The sequence below is a fragment of the Oncorhynchus clarkii genome, chromosome 25 (genome assembly GCF_045791955.1).
Source record: "Oncorhynchus clarkii lewisi isolate Uvic-CL-2024 chromosome 25, UVic_Ocla_1.0, whole genome shotgun sequence".
NCBI lineage: Eukaryota > Metazoa > Chordata > Actinopteri > Salmoniformes > Salmonidae > Oncorhynchus > Oncorhynchus clarkii.
Genome location: NC_092171.1, coordinates 36,423,110 through 36,445,646, shown reverse-complemented (window position 1 = coordinate 36,445,646; position 22,537 = coordinate 36,423,110). Strand labels below are relative to the sequence as shown.

Genomic DNA, 22,537 nt, shown 5'->3' with positions numbered 1-22,537 from the left:
ACGTTAACTAGCTAAACGAGTACTATAGCTAGATCGCTAAATTAGCTGGTTACTGTTACTTGGCAAAGTTTGCTTACCCGTAAGAAAATAAAAAACGACACGGCAAATGAGTCTTGTCTTTATATTCGGCAACAATACCAGCCACACACAATTAACTAGTTCGGCAATGTTGTAGCTGTTAGACAGTTACAAATAATCACGTCGTGTCTTTCGACTCCAGTCGCTGTGTTGTAAAAAGCAAACTAGCTCATCTTTGGATAGCTGCTACAAGTGGCGCTAGTTGATTACGTCATCATGTAGAGAAGTTTGGCTGGAGACGTGCGCCTGAAATAGATGGGGAATAACCTCACGGTATTACATCTCACTAAAAATATGTTGTCTTGAAAAGGTCCGAAATATTACAATTAAACGCCATAAACAGCTCTTTGAAATACCTTTATTTTTCTCTACAAAACAACACAGAACACTCCTTGCAGAGACATGTTCTCATTTACATCTTCAAAATCCCTCTAATTTCTACAGTGAGATTTTATTTACACCCCAACCTACAGTCAATTCATACTTTCCTCTTTCCTTATGCAGAAATGTAACGTGTGTTCATGTGTGCATGTGTCTGCGTGCACCGGTTCATATCAGTTCTCATTGCTTGAACTGCTGGGTTAGATCAGCGGGCCACCTCTGAGTTGTGGTGTATGTTGGACAAGGTGAGCTGAGCCTCCTGTGTTGGGTAGGAGCGCCTGGTTCGCAGCCACAGCCTCCCAAACACTCCAGTGAACAGCAGCAGGAACACAAGTAGGCCTCCCAGGACAAAGGTCTCCACCGAGGGCACACCTCCAGAGTCTGCAGGGCAAGAGATCAGTCAGGCACATGCAGGGACGTATTCAGTAGGGCACCGCTTAGCAAAACATTTTAAAACGGAAAACATAAATGAGCTGGGGTGTGTTGAGCAGGACACAACATTTTGGAACGTTCAGATAGAAATATGTTATGAAGGACAAACAAGCCTCTCTGGCGTGTAGAATAAGAAATCACGTTGACTCTATCATGGCATTTCTATCTGCAACATACACTACCGTTCAAAAGTTTGGGGTCACTTAGAAATGTCCTTGTTTTTGAAAGAAAAGCAAAACATTTTTGTCCATTAAAATAACATAAAATTGATCAGAAATACAGTGTAGACATTGTTAATGTTGCAAATGATTATTGTAGCTGTAAACAGCAGATTTTTTTATGGAAAATCTACATAGAAAATCTACAGAGGCCCGTTATCAGAAACCATCACTCCTGTTTTCCAATGGCACGCTGTGTTAGCTAATCCATGTTTATCATTTGAAAAGGCTAATTGATCATTAGAAAACCATTTTTGCAATTATGTTTGCACAGCTGAAAAATGTCCTGATTTTAAAGAACCAGATAAAACTGGCCTTCTTTAGACTAGTTGGGTTCGATTACAGGCTCAAAATGGCCAGAAACAAAGACCTTTCTTCTGAAACTCGTCAGTCTATTCTTGTTCTGACAAATTAATGCTATTCCATGTGAGAAATTGCCAAGAAACTGAACATCCCGTACAATGCTTTGTATGACTCCCTTCACAGAATAGCACAAACTGTCTCTAACCAGAATAGAAAGAGGAGTGGGAGGTCCCGGTGCACAACTGAGCAAGGGGACAAGTACATTCGTGTCTAGTTTGAGAAACAGACGCCTCACAAGTCCTCAACTGGCAGTTTCATTAAATAGTACCCACAAAACACCAGTCTCAACGTCAACAGTGAAGAGGCGACTCCGGGATGCTGGACTTCTAGGCAGAGTTCCTCTGTGTTCTTTTGCCCATCTTAATCTTTTATTTGTATTGGCCAGTCTGAGATATGGCTTTTTCTTTGCAACTCTGCCTAGAAGGCAGCATACCCGAGTCGCCTCTTCACTGTTGATGTTGAGACGGGTGTTTTGCGGGTACCCTTTAATGACACAGCCAGTTGAGACCCTGTGAGGCGTCTGCTTCTCAAACTAGACACTCTAATGTACTTGTCCTTCTAAACTTTTGAACGGTAGTGTACCTCACTGTTTCACTCTAACACAACATTTTTATCTCGACTGTACAGTACGTTGTTTATGGAAAATAAGAGCCTTTATTGGGAGACTTACTCAGGCTGGGTTGGTCACTCTCAGGCAGACGTCGCCTGATTGGTCCATAAGATACTGTATGGGCCGTAGTGACATCTCTTCTCATCCGCCCATTGTTATCCTCACCAGAACAGTTCTGTTAAATGAAGGGTAGTAATCAACGACAGTAATTAGGGAGACATATTAAGGTACAGCAAGCAAATATATATAGTTTAATTATAATATTATTACCCAGTCTAATTACCATATTTACTTTTTGTTTTAAATTTTCCAAAATGAAAGTTCATTGCAATAATAGACATAAAATAAGTGTGTTTTGTTGTCTATTTTATGACAGCAGTAGGCCCTTGCTATAAACTAGGGTTTAAACGAGCCAGTGAGCATCATCTTTATGAAGAAAGGGGGAGGGATCACTCACAGGCTGACAGACCCCAAGTGTGTTGTGACAGATCTGAACATTGCAGTGGAGAAACACATCCTTGTAAGAGCTGCCCACGAACTTGAACATTTGTATCCTGAACATAGCCTCTGGCCCCTGTCCATTCTTCAGCACTGTCAACGGTTCGTTTGACAAAACTGGGCAGCTGAGACAGACCGAGAGAGAGCCAGAGAAAGAGAGAGAGCCAGAGAGAGGGAGTCAGAGAGAGAGGGTCAGAGAGAGGGAGCCAGAAAAAGAGAGAGAGCCAGAAAAAGAGAGAGAGCCAGAGAGAGAGCCAGAGAAAGACAGGGAGTCAGAGAGAGAGGGAGTCAGAGAGAGAGGGAGTCAGAGAGAGGCCAGAAAAAGAGAGAGAGCCAGAGAAAGAGAGAGCCAGAGAAAGAGAGAGAGCCAGAGAAAGAAAGCCAGAGAAAGAGAGAGAGAGACAGAGAAAGAGAGAGAGAGACAGAGAAAGCGAGAGAGACAGAGAGAGAGCAGGCAGACAAAGCAGGCAATGGATCGTATCAGTATCAGAGGCAGCATGTGCAACCGTTGAATAAGATATCATACATTTTAGAATGTGTTGGTTAATAAAACTCAGGATTTTAATGGATTTCCCTATAATTCCTAGTATACTATTCCAACATCTGGTACAAAAAAACTGGTGTATAATCTACAGTCGCTTGTTTTGATTGAACACATACCAATGTAAGAGTAGAGCACTTTGCTATTGTGACATATCCGTCTTTCATAATGGGAATGCAAACACATTAACACTAGTATTCTTGGAATGACAAGACAGATCCTCCAAAGTGTTTTCTCCTCAGAAGTGGTGAACAAAAGTCCTTGTGCAAGTCATTGCCTTGCTGTTGCTAACAGTACAACATACCTCCTGGTTGTCAACGACATGCACAGTTGCTGAGCTGAAATGCATATGGCTGATGCAGTGTTCACGTCATGTCAAAAACTCGGGACCTCAGATTTAAAATGAACGTAAGTTATTTGCATAGAACTTCCTATTGGTTGAGTCTGATACTTCCCAAGTGGGAAACTCTGATATCATCTTTCTACCAAGCAAGTCGGAAATGTTGGGGTTTCCGACATGACATGAACGCGGCATCAGACAGGGCCTGGTCCACGTGACAGGGGTCTGAAATCTATATGGCCTCAGACAGGGTCATGTGACGGGGGTCTGACGTTGTCATCCCCAGGTCTCTTGTCTAAGCAATTCAGCAGCTCTTATTTCATATTTCAACAACACCATTCCCAGAGGACTGTGTGCTGGTGTCAAGTGTGGTTGAAAATGTGACACTACAAAAATATACATTTAGATAGGCCTCCATAACATATTTATAAATTCTATCAAACAGAATGAAATGTAAAGCGAGATGTGGTGAGAGGGGCTTATAATACAAAGTGATATAATGTTTAACTTCCCTTTGAACAGACCTGTCCTTGATGAAGGTGTACTGGATGTTGCTGTACGGGTCGTTGGTTGGGGTAGCCCAGCATCTCTCCACACGCAGCAAAAGATGAGCCGGTATCTAAGTGAGAGCGAGACAAACCAGGACTACAGTCAGTGACACACACACACACAAAGAGGTGACTCAGTCATTCAATATTTTGACCAGGACAACAGATAGAGAGTAAAACACCACAAATGCATGCAGAGCAGAATTAGGACAAAACCCGCTAATTATCAAAATCCAGAAAATAGCCGTTAAATTCTACAACCACCTAAAAATAAGTATTCCCAAACCTTCCATAACAAAGCCATCACCTACAGAGAGATGCACCTGGAGAAGATTCCCATCAGCAAGCTGGTCCTAGGGCTCTGTTTACAAACACAAACAGACCCCACGGAGCCCTAGAACAGCAACACAATTAGACTCAACCAAATCATGAGAAAACTTAAAGATAATTACTTGACACATTGGAAAGGACTAACCAAAAAACAAAGCAAACTGGAATGCTATTTGTCCCTAAACAGAGAATACACAGTGGAAAAATACCTGACTACCGTGACTGACCCAAAATTAAGGAAAGATTTGACTATGTACAGACTCAGTGAGCCTTATTGAGAGAGGCCGACATAGGCTATGTGTCCACTCCTAGCCAAATGTATGACCATATTAGAGAGACATATTTCCCTCAGATTACACAGGCCCACAAACAATTTGAAAAATAAAATGTACAGTCGTGGCCAAAAGTATTGAGAATGACAGAAATATTAATTTCCACAAAGTTAGCTGCTTCAGTGTCTTTAGATATTTTAGTCAGATGTTACTATGGAATAGTGAAGTATAATTACAAGTATTTTATAAGTGTCAAAGGCTTTTATTGACAATTACATGAAGTTGATGCAAAGAGTCAATATTTGCAGTGTTGACCCTTCTTTTTCAAGGCCTCTGCAATCTGCCCTGGCATGCTGTCAATTAACTTCTGGGTCACTGATGGCAGCCCATTCTTGCATAATCAATGCTTGGAGTTTGTCAGAATTTGTGGGTTTTTGTTTGTCCACCCGCCTCTTGAGGCTTGACCACAAGTTCTCAATGGGATTAAGGTCTGGGGAGTTTCCTGACCATGGACCCGACATATCAATGTTTGTTCCCCGAGCCACTAAGTTATCACTTTTGCCTTATGGCAAGGTGCTCCATCATGCTGGAAAAGGCATTGTTCATCACCAAACTGTTCCTGGATGGTTGGGAGATGTTGCTAACATTCTTTATTCATGGCTGTGTTCTTAGGCAAAATTGTGAGTGAGCCCACTCCCTTGGCTGAGAAGCAACCCCACACATGAATGGTCTCAGGATGCTTTACTGTTAGCATGACACAGGACTGATGGTAGCGCTCACCTTGTCTTCTCTAAACAAGCTTTTCTATGGATGCCCCAAACAATCGGAAAGGGGATTCATCAGAGAAAATGACTTTACCCCAGTCCTCAGCAGTCCAATCCCTGTACCTTTTCAGAATATCAGTCTGTCCCTGATGTTTTTCCTGGAGAGAAGTGGCTTCTTTGCTGCCCTTTTTGACACCAGGCCATCCTCCAAAAGTCTTCGCCTCACTGTGCGTGCAGATGCACTCAGACCTGCCTGCTGCCATTCCTAAGCAAGCTCTGTACTGGTGGTGCCCCGATCCCGCAGTTGAATCAACTTTAGGAGACGGTCCTGGCGCTTGCTGGACTTTCTTGGGTGCCCTGAAGCTTTCTTCACAACAATTGAACAGCTCTCCTTGAAGTTCTTGATGATCCGATAAATGGTTAATTTAGGTGCAATCTTACTGGCAGCAATGACCTTGCCTGTGAAGCCCTTTTTGTGCAAAGTAATGATGATGGCACGTGTTTCCTTGCAGGTAACCATGGTTGACAGAGGAAGAACAATGATTCCAAGCACCACCCTCCTTTTGAAGCTTCCAGTCTGTTATTCGAACTCAGTCAGCATGACAGAGTGATCTCCAGCCTTGTCCTCGTCAACACTCACACCTATGTTAACGAGAGAATCACTGACATAATGTCAGCTGCTCCTTTTGTGGCAGGGTTGAAATGCAGTGGAAATGTTTTTTTGGGGATTCAGTTCATTTGCATGGCAAAGAGGGACTTTGCAATTAATTGCGATTCATCTGATCACTCTTCATAACATTCTGGAGTATATGCAAATTGCCATCATACAATCTGAGGCAGCAGACTTTGTGAAAATTTATATTTGTGTAATTCTCAACTTTTGGTCACGACTGTATATTAGGTGAAATACCATAGGATGCCATCACAGTAGCAAGATGTGTGAGCTGTTGCTGCATGAAAAGGGCAACCAGTGAAGAACAAACACCATTGTAAATACAACCAGTGAAGAACAAACACCATTGTAAATACAACCAGTGAAGAACAAACACCATTGTAAATACAACCAGTGAAGAACAAACACCATTGTAAATACAACCAGTGAAGAACAAACACCATTGTAAATACAACCAGTGAAGAACAAACACCATTGTAAATACAACCAGTGAAGAACAAACACCATTGTAAATACAACCAGTGAAGAACAAACACCATTGTAAATACAACCAGTGAAGAACAAACACCATTGTAAATACAACCAGTGAAGAACAAACACCATTGTAAATACAACCAGTGAAGAACAAACACCAATGTAAATACAACCAGTGAAGAACAAACACCATTGTAAATACAACCAGTGAAGAACAAACACCATTGTAAATACAACCAGTGAAGAACAAACACCATTGTAAATACAACCAGTGAAGAACAAACACCATTGTAAATACAACCAGTGAAGAACAAACACCATTGTAAATACAACCAGTGAAGTACAAACACCATTGTAAATACAAACTACACTTAGTATTCAAAAGGATCCAACCTTTTTTTTTCAATTTTTACCTAAAATGACATACTCAAATCTCACTGCCTGTAGCTCAGGACCTGAGGCAAGGATATGCACATTCTTGATACCATTTGAAATTAAACACTTTGAAGTTTGTGGCAATGTGAAATGAATGTAGGAGAATATAACACATTAGATCTGGTAAAAGATTATACAAATAAAAAAACATCCATATTTTTTTGTACCATCATCTTTGAAATGCAAGAGAAAGGCCCCATTGTATTATTCCAGCCCAGGCACTAGATGGCAGCAGTGTATGTGCAAAGTTTTAGACTGATCCAATGAACCATTGCATATCTGTTCAAAATGTTGTGTCAAGACTGCCCAAATGTGCCCACTAGAGTAATTGGTTTATTAAGAACACCTACTCTTTCCATGACATAGACTGACCAGGCGAATCCAGGTGAAGGCTATGATCCCTCATTGATGTCACTTGTTAAATCCAGTGTAAATGTCATCTACGTAATCCCCAAAAGTAATTCTTCATCATGAGAGGGCCATAAACAATAACTAGTAATGCGGCATACTCAAAGAAAGGTTCAAATCTTTCTGGTAAAAAATAGTTATACATTGCTGAGGTGTTGTCACTTTTAAGGACACAAGCTCAAGTACACAGTACAAATATGCTACAAATATGAAAACATTATGGATTTCTTATTCAACAAAACTGTATGAATAAGTTGGATGACTGATATGCTTTCTAAATACAGCACAATCAAATTATAAAATAACAAAGTGTAAGATTTCACCTTCCTTATAAGTGTAAAATACATATTTGTATGCTTAGTGTTAGAGAAAATTTACATATTTTCTTAAGGTCTCTCTTGATCAAAACGTCTGTCCCCTTTTATACTTCAACTATTTGCACACTGTTAAAACACTGTACATGGCCATAGCATTTGAAATGTCTCTATTATTTTGAACATTTTGTGAGTGTAAGGTTTACTGTTCATTTCTGATAATTTCATCAGTTTATTATCTATTTCACTTCCTTTGGCAATATAAACATGTTTCCCATGCCAATAAAGCCCTTTGCATTGAATTGAATTGAGTGAGGATAGAGATACTGTGGGGAGAAATAGAGAGCGAGAGAACTAGAGTCCAAGTTGTAGTTAGTATGCAGAGCAGTGATAGAGGCAGGGGGTCAGAGAAGTGATAGCAGACTGTGATAACAACAGAGAGGCAGGGGTCAGAGAAGTGATAGAGGCAGGGGGTCAGAACAGTGATAGAGGCAGGGGGTCAGAGCAGTGATAGAGGCAGGGGGTCAGAGAAGTGATAGCAGACTGTGATAACAGCAGAGAGGCAGGTGGTCAGAACAGTGATAGAGACAGTGGGTCAGAGCAGTGATAGAGACAGGGGGTCAGAGAAGTGATAGCAGACTGTGATAACAGCAGAGAGGCAGGTGGTCAGAACAGTGATAGAGACAGTGGGTCAGAGCAGTGATAACAGCCTGTAATAACAACAGAGAGGCAGGGGGTCAGAGCTGTGATAGAGACAGGGGGTCAGAGCAGTGATAACATCCTGTAATAATAACAGAGAGGCAGGGGTCAGAACAGTCATAACAACAGAGAGGCAGGTGGTCGGAGCAGTGATAGAGGCAGGGGGTCAGAGCAGTGATAACAGCCTGTAATAACAACAGAGAGGCAGGGGTCAGAACAGTGATAACAACAGAGAGGCAGGGGGTCAGAGCAGTGATAACAGCCTGTAATAACAACAGAGAGGCAGGGGGTCAGAGCAGTGATAGAGGCAAGGGGTCAGAGCAGTGATAGAGGCAGGGGGTCAGAGCAGTGATAGAGGCAGGGGGTCAGAGCAGTGATAGAGGCAGGGGGTCAGAACAGTGATAACAGCCTGTAATAACAACAGAGAGGCAGAGGGTCAGAGCAGTGATAGAGGCAGGAGGTCAGAGCAGCGATAGAGGCAAGGGGTCAGAGCAGTGATAGAGGCAGGGGGTCAGAGCAGTGATAGAGGCAGGGGGTCAGAACAGTGATAACAGCCTGTAATAACAACAGAGAGGCAGAGGGTCAGAGCAGTGATAGAGGCAGGAGGTCAGAGCAGCGATAGAGGCAAGGGGTCAGAGCAGTGATAGAGGCAGGGGTCAGAGCAGCGATAGAGGCAAGGGGTCAGAGCAGTGATAGAGGCAGGGGGTCAGAGAAGTGATAGAGGCAGGGGGTCAGAACAGTGATAACAGCCTGTAATAACAACAGAGAGGCAGGGGGTCAGAGCAGTGATAACAACAGAGAGGCAGGGGGTCAGAGCAGTGATAACAGCCTGTGATAACAACAGAGAGGCAGGGGGTCAGAACAGTGATAACAACAGAGAGTAGAGAGGATCAAGAGGAGCAGCACTCACATTACTGTTTAGTCTGTCACAGACTGAGTAGTTGATTAGCTGCCCACAAGGTCTAGTGTCAATATAATCTTCATTTTACATTTGAGTAATTATGAGACGCTCTTATCCAGAGTGACTTACAGGAGCAATTAGGGTTAAGTTCCTTGCTCAAAGGCACAACAACAAATGTTCACCTAGGCTGCTCGGGGATTCGAACCAGCGACCATTCGGTTACTAGCCCAAAGTCTCGTAACCACTAAGCTACCTGCCGGCGACGCCCTACGTGACAAGTACTGCATATGTATGGTCAGGGCCAAAGACTGGGGTTATATCCCAAACGGTACCCTATTCCCTATGTAGTAGCCGATGTGCCCTGGTCAAAAGTCATGCACTATATAGGGAATAGGATGCCATTTGGAACGCATGCTCTGTCTATGGTCAGGGCCAAAGACTGGTCATTCAGCTCAACATTCACTAAAGGTGCTTATCATTATCCAGCAAGAAGCACAAACGGCTCAGACACAGTAAGCTTCTACAGATTATAGGGTCTGTTATGAATCATTCAAATTCGGTACCATATTTGTTGGTACTTCGAGTAACCAGCAGATATTTAGTTAGGCTAGTTATCTTTACAAGATCAGCTCTGATTTCATATTTCAACAACACCATGCCTAAGAAGACCGTGTGACGGTGCAGAGTGTGGTTGCAACATACAACAGATGACAGATACAGTACATGACACTGAATCAAACAGAAAGATAATGACATGGGTGATCTTTACCATTGACACTTTAACGTAGATGTTGTCGTCCAGGGTCAGGGAGGGAACAGTGGTCCACTTGTCCTCAAAGTCTTCGTCTTTATAAAGCAGCATGGACACAGAGAAGTTCCCATCTTCTGTGTTCAGAGTGATGGTCCTGGAGAGAATAGTATAGATGTATAGTTGCAGTGCTCGAGTTACAGTTAGAGGGAGAATCCTAATTCCCACTAAAGTCACATTTTTGACACGAATGACTAAAGTGAAAAATTCGACTTAAGTGGATGTTAGAATCGTCCAACAGAGATCTTAAAGGTGGTTGGAGCACCATATATATATGGAGCACCATATAGAACATAAACGTCCTCTTTTAGATAAGATGCTTTGGTCAATTGAGACTGTGTGAACAATCGTAAATTATGTGTTAGTGAACTCGTAATGTAAATCTATTACCAAATGTGATTTTTTTTCCCTCAACCTTAGCTAGATATCTTACTTGACATCCACTCTGATCACGTTTTCCCCATTGGGCTGCTGGACCATGTAGTTTATCGGGTAACGGCAGACGAACGTGATGTTGATGTAGTTCCTTGTGACGACATCCAAATCGTTGTTGCGTATGGTGTTTATGAACATAATGTGTGTATCATCTGATGCCTAGAAGGACGTCAGAAAAACAACAGCGTCAAGGAAACATGAAGATTATGAGGGCAGACCTATAAGTCTATCAGTCAGACAAACGTGATGTACTGGCTGGCTTGGTACATTATTCCACAGCTAAATGAGTCACTTAGGAAGTGACTGGAGATTGATGACCATGACGCACACAACACAAATAAAATACAATTTGAATACAACCTTACCATCAATGCTTGCTTACAAGACCTTCCCAAAGACGCACAGTTTAACTTTTTACAGCAGTGGGCTAAATCAGGGTCACACAGAGTGTTTCTTGGTAGTTTTTAACAAATCTACTTTGAAACAAGAGTATACACCTCACACACATGGTTATGGGCTTTAAAAAAAGAAGGCAGCTGTACCATGTCAGATATAGAGTTGAAATATATTCATTTTTTAGTTTGCATCCCAATATTACACTTTATATACATCACACAAGACTGAAATATAGCAAAACGGCTTGACATAGAAACACCAGATTTTCTGAGGTTTTTCTTCAAATAATGTTTACTATTTATGAAATTATGAAAAATATACATTCCACCCATGAGTCCACGAGGTCATTTGACTACAGGAAAGGGCTGCAAATAGTAATAAAATACAACACACAAGAATGGAGCTATATACAGGAAGTACCAGGTCAATGTGGAGTTATATACAGGGAGTACCAGGTCAATGTGGAGCTATATACAGGAAGTACCAGGTCAATGTGGAGTTATATACAGGGAGTACCAGTACCAGATCAATGTGGAGCTATATACAGAGAGTACCAGTACCACATAAATGTGGAGTTATATACAGGGAGTACCAGGTCAATGTGGAGCTATATACAGGAAGTACCAGGTCAATGTGGAGTTATATACAGGGAGTACCAGGTCAATGTGGAGTTATATACAGGAAGTACCAGTACCAGATCAATGTGGAGTTATATACAGGGAGTACCAGGTCAATGTGGAGTTATATACAGGGAGTACCAGTACCAGGTCAATGTGGAGTTATATACAGGAAGTACCAGTACCAGGTCAATGTGGAGTTATATACAGGGAGTACCAGTACCAGGTCAATGTGGAGTTATATACAGGAAGTACCAGGTCAATGTGGAGTTATATACAGGAAGTACCAGTACCAGATCAACGTGGAGCTATATACAGAGAGTACCTGTACCAGATCAATGTGGAGTTATATACAGGAAGTACCAGTACCAGATCAATGTGGAGCTATATACAGGGAGTACCAGTACCACATCAATGTGGAGTTATATACAGGGAGTACCAGTACCAGATCAATGTGGAGCTATATACAGAGAGTACCAGTACCAGATCAATGTGGAGCTATATACAGGGAGTACCAGTACCAGATCAATGTGGAGCTATATACAGAGAGTACCACATCAATGTGGAGCTATATACAGAGAGTACCAGATCAATGTGGAGCTATATACAGGGAGTACCAGTACCAGATCAATGTGGAGCTATATACAGGGAGTACCAGTACCAGATCAATGTGGAGCTATATACAGAGAGTACCAGTACCAGATCAATGTGGAGCTATATACAGGGAGTACCAGATCAATGTGGAGCTATATACAGGGAGTACCAGTACCAGATCAATGTGGAGCTATATACAGGGAGTACCAGTACCAGATCAATGTGGAGCTATATACAGGGCGTACCAGTACCAGGTCAATGTGGAGTTATATACAGGGAGTACCAGTACCAGATCAATGTGGAGCTATATACAGGGAGTACCAGTACCAGATCAATGTGGAGCTATATACAGAGAGTACCAGTACCAGATCAATGTGCAGCTATATACAGGGAGTACCAGTACCAGATCAATGTGGAGCTATATACAGAGATTATCAGTACCACATCAACGTGGAGCTATATACAGGCAGTACCAGTACCAGATCAATGTGGAGCTATATACAGGGAGTACCAGGTCAATGTGTGGGAGGAGTGCAACTCTTCAGTAAGAAAGTGTTCCTAATGCTTGGCACACTCAGTGTATAGTCTAGTGAGTGTGCGTACGGTCAGTGCAAGATAGAGTCAGTGAAGATTGTTTGGGTACCATTAATTGACTATCTAACAGTCTGGTTATTTAGCAGTCTTATGGCTTGGGGGTAGAAGCTGTCATGGAGCCTGTTGATCCAAGAGCCGATGCTCCGGTACCATTTTCCAGACGGTAGCAGAGTTTTTAGGGCCTTCCTCTGACACCGCCTGATATAGAGGTCCTGGATGGCAGGAAGCTCGGCCCATGTGATGTACTGGGCTGTCCGCACCATCCTCTGTAGTGCTTTGCAGTCAAGTGCGGTGCATTTGCCATACCAAGCTGTGATGCAGCCAGTCAAGATGTTTTGAGGATATGAGGCCCATGCCCATTCTTTTCTGCCTCCTGAGGGGGAAGTGGTGCTGCCGTGCCCTCTTCACGACTGTGTGGGTGTGTGTGGACCATGTTAAGTTCTTAGTGATGTTGACGCCAAGGAACTTGAAGCTCTCAACCCGCTCCACTACAACCCCGTCGATGTGGATGAGGGCGTGCTCTCCCCTCTTTCACCTGTAGTCCATGATCAACTCCTTGGTCTTACTGACATTGAGGGAGAGGTTGTTGTCCTAGAAATACACGATGTCTCTGACCTCCCTGTAGGCCTTCTTATTGCCGTCAGTGATCAGGCCTACCAACATCGTGTCATTAGTGTTGGAGTCGTGCGCGGTTACTCAGTTGTTGGTGAACAGGGAGTACAGTTGGGGACTAAGCACGCACCCCTGAGGGTCAGCGTGGCGGAGGTGTTGTTGCCTACCCTCACCACCTGGGGTCTGTCCGTCAGGAAGTTCAGGATCCAGTTGCAGAAGGAGGGTGTTAGTCCCAGGGTCCCAAGCAGGGTGATGAGCTTGGAGGGGACTATGGTGTTGAACACTGAGCTGTAGTCAATGAACATCATTCTCATCACAAACCCTGCTACATTCACTAAATGCCTGTATGCACGTATGCTGTAAGTCACTTAGGATAAAAGCATCTGCTAAATGGTATATATTATTACATTATTAAAAGCCATTCTTCTTTAGCAAACTCTTTCCTTCGTCTTGTGTGACAAGACTGTTAACATAAATGTCAAATTGATTTTTGGTTTGGTTCTGGGTTCCAAGATGACACTTTCCCCAAACAGAGATTTGGTTCTGGGTTCCAAGATGACACTTTCCCCAAACAGAGATTTGGTTCTGGATTCCAAGATGACACTTTCCCCAAACAGAGTCTCTAACTATGTCCAGTAGGCAGCAACCCTGTGGTTTTCTGTGACTGAAGAATGTGTGATTATTACAGTGGAAATGTTTAGTAGCCGGCTACTGAAACTATAAAGAGGGGTTGGATGATAAGGTGTGACAGGGTTGTGTTCAGATCCGTGTTGAAGGTTGTGCTCAGATCCGTGTTGTGGGCAAAAGGAGTACTGGTCCCACGGCCATTGAGAAGGATGAATTGACCCTTGGCCTTACTGTCCAGACTTAACAACACCAGGGTATTAATATAGCCCCCACTGTACCTCTCCCCTCCTGTCTGTACCTCTTCCCTCCTGTCTGTACCTCTCCCCTCCTGTCTGTACCTCTCCCCTCCTGTCTGTACCTCTCTGGTCCTGTCTGTACCTCTCCCCTCCTGTCTGTACCTCTCCCCTCCTGTCTGTACCTCTCTCCTCCTGTCTGTACCTCTCTGGTCCTGTCTGTACCTCTCTGGTCCTGTCTGTACCTCTTCCCTCCTGTCTGTACCTCTCCCCTCATGTCTGTACCTCTCCCCTCCTGTCTGTACCTCTCTGGTCCTGTCTGTACCTCTCCCATCCTGTCTGTACCTCTCCCCTCCTGTCTGTACCTTTCCCCTCCTGTCTGTACCTCTCCCCTCCTGTCTGTACCTCTCCCCTCCTGTCTGTACCACTCCCATCCTGTCTGTACCTCTCCCCTCCTGTCTGTACCACTCCCCTCCTGTCTGTACCTCTCCGGTCCTGTCTGTACCTCTCCCCTCCTGTCTGTACCTCTCCCCTCCTGTCTGTACCTCTCCGGTCCTGTCTGTACCTCTCTGGTCCTGTCTGTACCTCTCCCCTCCTGTCTGTACCTCTCCGGTCCTGTCTGTACCTCTCCCCTCCTGTCTGTACCTCTCCCCTCCTGTCTGTACCTCTCCGGTCCTGTCTGTACCTCTCCCCTCCTGTCTGTACCTCTCTGGTCCTGTCTGTACCTCTCCCCTCCTGTCTGTACCTCTCCCCTCCTGTCTGTACCTCTCTCCTCCTGTCTGTACCTCTCTGGTCCTGTCTGTACCTCTCTGGTCCTGTCTGTACCTCTCCCGTCCTGTCTGTATCTCTTCCGTCCTGTCTGTACCTCTCTGGTCCTGTCTGTACCTCTCCAGTCCTGTCTGTACCTCTCCCATCCTGTCTGTACCTCTCTGGTCCTGTCTGTACCTCTCCCCTCCTGTCTGTACCTCTCCCCTCCTGTCTGTACCTCTTCCCTCCTGTCTGTACCTCTCCCCTCATGTCTGTACCTCTCCCCTCCTGTCTGTACCTCTCTGGTCCTGTCTGTACCTCTCCCCTCCTGTCTGTACCTCTCCCCTCCTGTCTGTACCTCTCTGGTCCTGTCTGTACCTCTCCCCTCCTGTCTGTACCTCTCCCCTCCTGTCTGTACCACTCCCATCCTGTCTGTACCTCTCCCCTCCTGTCTGTACCACTCCCCTCCTGTCTGTACCTCTCCGGTCCTGTCTGTACCTCTCCCCTCCTGTCTGTACCTCTCCCCTCCTGTCTGTACCTCTCCGGTCCTGTCTGTACCTCTCTGGTCCTGTCTGTACCTCTCCCCTCCTGTCTGTACCTCTCCGGTCCTGTCTGTACCTCTCCCCTCCTGTCTGTACCTCTCCCCTCCTGTCTGTACCTCTCCGGTCCTGTCTGTACCTCTCCCCTCCTGTCTGTACCTCTCTGGTCCTGTCTGTACCTCTCCCCTCCTGTCTGTACCTCTCCCCTCCTGTCTGTACCTCTCTCCTCCTGTCTGTACCTCTCTGGTCCTGTCTGTACCTCTCTGGTCCTGTCTGTACCTCTCCCGTCCTGTCTGTATCTCTTCCGTCCTGTCTGTACCTCTCTGGTCCTGTCTGTACCTCTCCAGTCCTGTCTGTACCTCTCCCATCCTGTCTGTACCTCTCTGGTCCTGTCTGTACCTCTCCCCTCCTGTCTGTACCTCTCCCCTCCTGTCTGTACCTCTTCCCTCCTGTCTGTACCTCTCCCCTCATGTCTGTACCTCTCCCCTCCTGTCTGTACCTCTCTGGTCCTGTCTGTACCTCTCCCCTCATGTCTGTACCTCTCCCCTCCTGTCTGTACCTCTCTGGTCCTGTCTGTACCTCTCCCATCCTGTCTGTACCTCTCCCCTCCTGTCTGTACCTCTCCCCTCCTGTCTGTACCTCTCCCCTCCTGTCTGTACCTCTCCCCTCCTGTCTGTACCTCTCCCCTCCTGTCTGTACCACTCCCATCCTGTCTGTACCTCTCCCCTCCTGTCTGTACCACTCCCCTCCTGTCTGTACCTCTCCGGTCCTGTCTGTACCTCTCCCCTCCTGTCTGTACCTCTCCCCTCCTGTCTGTACCTCTCCGGTCCTGTCTGTACCTCTCTGGTCCTGTCTGTACCTCTCCCCTCCTGTCTGTACCTCTCAGGTCCTGTCTGTACCTCTCCCCTCCTGTCTGTACCTCTCCCCTCCTGTCTGTACCTCTCCGGTCCTGTCTGTACCTCTCCCCTCCTGTCTGTACCTCTCCCCTCCTGTCTGTACCTCTCTGGTCCTGTCTGTACCTCTCCCCTCCTGTCTGTACCTCTCCCCTCCTGTCTGTACCTCTCTCCTCCTGTCTGTACCTCTCTGGTCCTGTCTGTATCTCTTCCGTCCTTTCTGTACCTATCTGGTCCTGTCTGTACCTCTCCAGTCCTGTCTGTACCTCTCCCATCCTGTCTGTACCTCAGAGAGGTACAGACAGAGGTATTCCCTTCGTTTCCCAAACATCTTCTAATCCCAAATGCAAAGCAGGCTTACTACTTTCACTAGGGCTGGAGCCTTGTAAAACAACTGCGAGGGTAGAGAGAGAGGGAGAGTCCCCCCCCCCCTACAAAACTGTGTTGACATTCCGTTCGCTTTACAAGAAATGCCTCTGTGCATTCTAAGCAAGCATCACATTGACACTCATGGTCTTAAGTACAAATTTAAAGCACACCAAAGTTAAAAGAGCTGTGGTACTGCTGCCACTGTATGAGACCGGGCTGGGAGGGATTATAAGTGGCGGGAATATAAAGTGGGCCAATGGAAAAGGAAATCTCGGAGGGGGATTTTAACCTTGGAATTGTATACAGTACTTGCGACATATTGTTAAATGCACAAAAGAGGAACAATGGGCAGTCTGCATATTGAAGATGCTCATTTTCATCCCCATAATCTTTTAATGTGTCTATTTTGAAAGGATGGAGCTAATAACATAGTTAAGAATTCAATGGATTCTACAAGAACCAATATCACTCCCTAAAAACACACCCCTATGGAAAAATCCTTGGATAGCTTTTCAGAATTCACCAATAAATTGGCCCACATGGAAAACTAAAGGTATAGAAACCATAAATTACTTATTGGGTGATATAAAATTATTTAAATTAAAAAGCAATTTGGAGTGACCAATGTAGACATTTTCAAATGTAATGATCAGATGTAAATGTAATGATCAGATGTAAATGGAATGATCAGAAGTAAATGGAATGATCAGATGTAAATGGAATGATCAGATGTAAATGGAATGATCAGATGTAAATGGAATGATCAGATCCTCCATCGTTAAGACATTGGATGAATCAAATGCAGTATTATTGAAAAAAAATGCGGGCTACAGAAATAAACTAAATAGAACAATTTGAAGAGGTGTGCCATGCAATTAAAGCACTAGAAATAACCAACGGGTGAAAAGTGAAAACAGTGTGTTATTATGAGAACAAACAACATAGCTGTCGACACTGTGGGAACAGGTCTGAGCAAAGATGATGTCATTAATGTTTGTTGAAATTTATTTGTCTTTTTTTCTTCCTGTTGAAGGTTGAAGGCGTTAAATCCCAGCCAACGTCATGTCTAGTTTAGTGGATCCGTGTCTGTGAATTGTTAAATTGTCTATTGTCCTTGTCTATTGTCTAAAAACCTAAATAAAATCTTACACAAAAAAAAAAAGATTTATTGTCTGGCTATTCAGCAGGTCTGAAAACACACTCCTCATTTCTGTGTCAACCCTGATAATTTAGAGCTTTAAGCTCCCACCCCTCCTTGCTGCTTTGAATAAAGTCTAGAAGCTCTTGGGAGGAACAACACTCCCTATTTTTATATAGGCTACTTATCTCTCTCTTTCCTTTCTCTGTCTCACTCTCTTACTCTCTCTCTCTCTCTCTCTCTCTCTGTGTCTCTCCCTCTCTCGTTCTACAGATTACAAGATTATTACAGTGCAGGAAGCTGAGGTCTACACTCACCGGCCTGTTTATTAGGTACACCAGCCCATTTACAAAAATGGTCTGCTCTTACAGACAGTGAGTCAGGCGACTTGTTATATAAAGCAGCCAGAAAGGCATCGAGTCATTAAGCTATTGTTCAACTGAACATTAGAGAGGGCAAAACGAGTGACCTAAACGACTTTGAGCGTGATATGATTGTTGGTGACAGGCGTGCAGGATCCAGTATCTCAGAAGGCCGGCCTTCTGGGCTTTTCACGCACGACAGTGTCTATGGTTTACAGAAAATGGTGAGACAAACACAAAACATCCAGTCAGCAGCAACTCGTTGACGAGAGGTCGAAGGAAAATGGCAAGAGTTATGCAAGCTAACAGGCTGGCCACAAACAGACAAATAATGGTGTAGTACAACAGTGGTGTGCAGAACGGCATCTTGGAACGCACAACTCGTCTGTCCTTATAAAGGAAGGGCTATTGTAGCAGACGGCCAGTCCGGGTTTCCCTCAAACAGCTGAAACAGGAAGACGCCGCTCCAGTGGGCAAGCAATCTCCAACACTGGATCCCAGTTCCTGTTGCGTCATGCTGATGGCAGAGTCAGGATTTGGCATAAGCAGCATGAGACCATGGACTCATCCTGCCTGGTGACAACAGAAGAGGCTGGTGGCAGTGGTGTACCGGTGTGGGGAATGTTTCCTGGAACACGTTAGGTCCCTTGATACCAATTGAGCAACGATTGAACACCACAGCATATCTGAACATTGTTGCTATCTGAACATTGTTGCTAACCGAACCCAATAGAGCACCTTCGGGATGAGATGGAACGGGCTGTTTGCAGCATGAATGTACCTCAGTCCAATCTGCAGCAACTGCATGATGCCATCACGTCAGCATGGACCATCATCCCTGTGTAATATTTCCGAAACCTTGTAGAATCCATGCCTTGAAAAATTCAGTCTGTTCTGGAGACAAAGGGGGATCTGATCTGGTACTAGATGGCTGTACCTAATGAACTGGCCAGTGAGTGTAAATGTAACTTATAAAGGAAAACAAGAGGTGTTATTAATGCTAGTCATTTTGAGCATTGCGTCTATCCAAACTCCTATTTAGCTCACACGAACTAGTGCTGGGAGGATCTACAAAACTACACCAGACAGGAGGCCAGAGCTCAGTAAAACAGAAGTGCATCGTAAAATTAGGTAATTTACTGTGATGGGGATTTTATGTGATTGGTGAAAGGAATCCCAACTGTAGTTTATCTCTATGTTCCTGGCACTAATGTCTTTCTACTTTATCTGGGTAGCTCTGAATGACAAAGGTTACTACTTTGTTTACTTTACGGATTTAAATCCTTCATAGTTGGCGTGCACAAGTAAATCTTCCAAAGCAATCGTTACAGAATTGCAATGCCCCTGGAATGAAAGGGCATGTCCAAAGGGAAAAACACAGTCTCACCATGATCGTCCCACAGTCAGAGAGATTAGTCTTGATGCTGAAGACATAGTCATCTCCAACCTCAACACCACGGCATTCCGGGTCATTTAGGTGCAAATCCCAGACCTAAGAGAGGGGATTACTAGAGAGTTGCAGTAGACCCACGTGACAGCCTAATATTAAAAAGGTGATTTGGTTTTGGGTGCTGAGATTACTAGAGCAAGATGTTGCACAATATGACACAGCACATCACAGCACACAGGCAGTAATCTATAATACCACATTTAACAGTAGATTAATGGTAAGTAAATGGTATTATAAAGAAATATTAATTCTAGGTGAAACAGAACTTACATAAACAGGTGGCTCTTTGTTGAGGAAGAAGGCACTGGGAATGACCACCTTCATCAGGTCATTGGTGCAGAGGACAGTTTCATTCAGCGAGAGGCGAGAGGAAGGAGTCAGAGGTACTACAAATACATCCTGTCCCCCTGACCCTGACATGAAAATCAGATAACAAATCACAGAACAAGAAATTAGATCAAATTAAATCACATCACATGAAATCACAGAACATGAAATCACATGTGAAATATCATAACTTAAAATGAGATGGCATTAAATCTGGTAAATGGAGTTTTAAAGGTATTACATTGTACATCAGTATGTGCACCTATACCATTATTATAAGAATGTTCTATGCTACACAGTATGTGACAATATCAGTATTGTTACAGCAAGGTTAAATCTATAGATTCCATTCTCCTACATGTTCCATCACAAACTCCAAACAGTTTCCCCTGTGACAACATGCTGCTTCTGGTATACTTCTGTAATACATGTGATCTCTAGATTTTAACAGGTTCTTATTGTTGAAAAAGACCCATCAAACATTTAGCCCACATCAACAAACAGTTACAAAAACAGATGTTCAACTTGACATTTGTTCACGAATAGGGTTGCAAAATTCCTGAAAACTTCCCCAAAATTAATTTGTTTATCAAAAAGCTTGGTTGAAGAGAATTCCAGCTTGGAGGATTCTCTCGGCGTATTCCCTGCTTATTCCAGAAATCCTGCAACTGGATTTTCTGGGGGAAAGAACGGGATTATAGCAACCCTGAAGTAGTTGGATCCCAGTGGTGTTGAAGTGAACTGAACTCACCCTCTTCCTCAGGGTCCAGATACACAGCAGAGTTGACTGTCCTCACAGCGAGCAGGAACCAGCCTAACACCAAACTGGCAGGTGTCATCTTCAAAGTTTCTCTCTCTCTCGCTCTTTGGCTTATCTACTGTCAGACACTCGCAACCTTAGACTCCTGTCTTCTTGGCACTTTCTCCCAGATTTTTGAATCTTTTGAGCTATTCACCACAGTGTAGCTGTCAGGTTCAGATGTAAGTCCGCCCTCTCAGTGCAGCCCTCCAAACATAGCTCTAATGAACAAGGACTGGGACCCAGCCTCCCTCCTTTCTTCCCTCTCTTCAGACCTTAAAGGCCTAGTGCAGTCAAAAACAAGATTTCCCTGTATTTTATATGTATTTCCACACTTTGCGATTGGAATAACGCTGTGACATTTTGAAAATGATGATAATGCACATTTAGTGTAAGAGCTGTTTGAAAAGGCTGCCTGAAATTTCAGCCACTTTTGGTGGGAGGGAGTTTTGGCCTTCCACAGTGACATCACCACGTGGTAATATTTAATAGACCAATAAGAAAGAGTTCTAATCCTCTCTGCCAATAACAGATCATTTTTGTTTATTTTTGACAATTTGAATTGAAAAACAATCAGAGTAGGACACTTAATTGTCTGATATTGAGATTAAAAACAGCTGCAATGGATCTTTTTAAAAACCCAGCCTGAACGATGTCCCCACCAACAACGAGGTTACACATATACATAGGGGGAAACCGAGGCTGTAGGTAGTAGTCCGAGGTAACACACATAAGTCTGCATCGCAAATGGCACCCTCATCCCAATATAGTGCACTACTATTTGTCAAAAGTAGCACACTACTACGTAGGAAAAATTGTGCCACTTGGGCTGCACCCATACAACTAGGCCATTGCCGGAGATGCACTCTTAGTAAACATCTTACAACTACGTAACTACGTCGTCTTACTACACACATCAACAAGCAGACTCATTAACATGTGAACAGGGGCAATAGTGCATGGGTGGTACTGCTCTTTTGTCTGCCGTCTTTTCTACATACACTTTTAAAGGCCATTGTGAAATCTTTACTGGTGCGGGAACCCCAGTCAATGGCTACGTCCCAAAGGGCACCCTATTCCCTATATAGTGCACTACTATCGACCAGGGCACACATAGGGCTCCAGTAATACGTAATCCACTATATAGGGAATAAGGTGCCATTTGGGATACACGAGGTGAGATGAAAAGAAGGCCTGCCAACGAGTCAAGGGCAGTTCACTGACACTGCCAATGCTCTAACTGTGTGTGTGTGTGTGTGTGTGTGTGTGTGTGCGTGCGTGTGTGCGTGTGTGTGCTGGCTGTAACAGACAAGGAGCACTGGAAAGCAAGCTAGAACATGAGGAACATTTTAAGACAATTGTACCATTTTTTTTCGTTGGGAATTTAACTTTTTACGAGTTGATTTTTCAACCTACATTTTACGGACATAAAAAACATGTTCGGGTTTTTTTTGCAAATAAGACTAGCTGAACAGTTTGACTGTGATTGTCTGTCATTATACCACCAGACAACCAGCTTCAATGGATCCTCTCAACGGATGAGATTCCCCCAAAACTCACAAAATCCACTTACTGTGTGATGTAAAGGACAACAGCTTCCTTCCTGCAAACTTTTACAACGCCCTCAACGAGGCCATTAACAACTGAGTTTGACGTGAATGTCATGTAATAATACAAAAGTAGCAGGTTCAAAACAGATTAACAAACAACTCTCCTAT

At 44.0% G+C, this 22,537-nt stretch overlaps 1 protein-coding gene across 1 annotated transcript; it reads right to left on the bottom strand.

Annotated features, from left to right (window-relative positions):
• Positions 1-478: 478 nt before the first annotated feature.
• LOC139384009 (pancreatic secretory granule membrane major glycoprotein GP2-like) lies at positions 479-21,011 on the bottom strand. The gene is made up of 9 exons (XM_071128636.1): positions 20,772-21,011; positions 19,964-20,106; positions 19,631-19,735; positions 10,521-10,681; positions 10,049-10,184; positions 3,986-4,080; positions 2,540-2,705; positions 2,143-2,257; positions 479-840 (listed from the first exon to the last, which is right to left on the bottom strand). Exons 1-9 carry the CDS (start codon positions 20,857-20,859, stop codon positions 665-667), a joined length of 1,185 nt encoding a protein of 394 aa, XP_070984737.1. The 5' UTR covers positions 20,860-21,011; the 3' UTR covers positions 479-664.
• Positions 21,012-22,537: the final 1,526 nt, after the last annotated feature.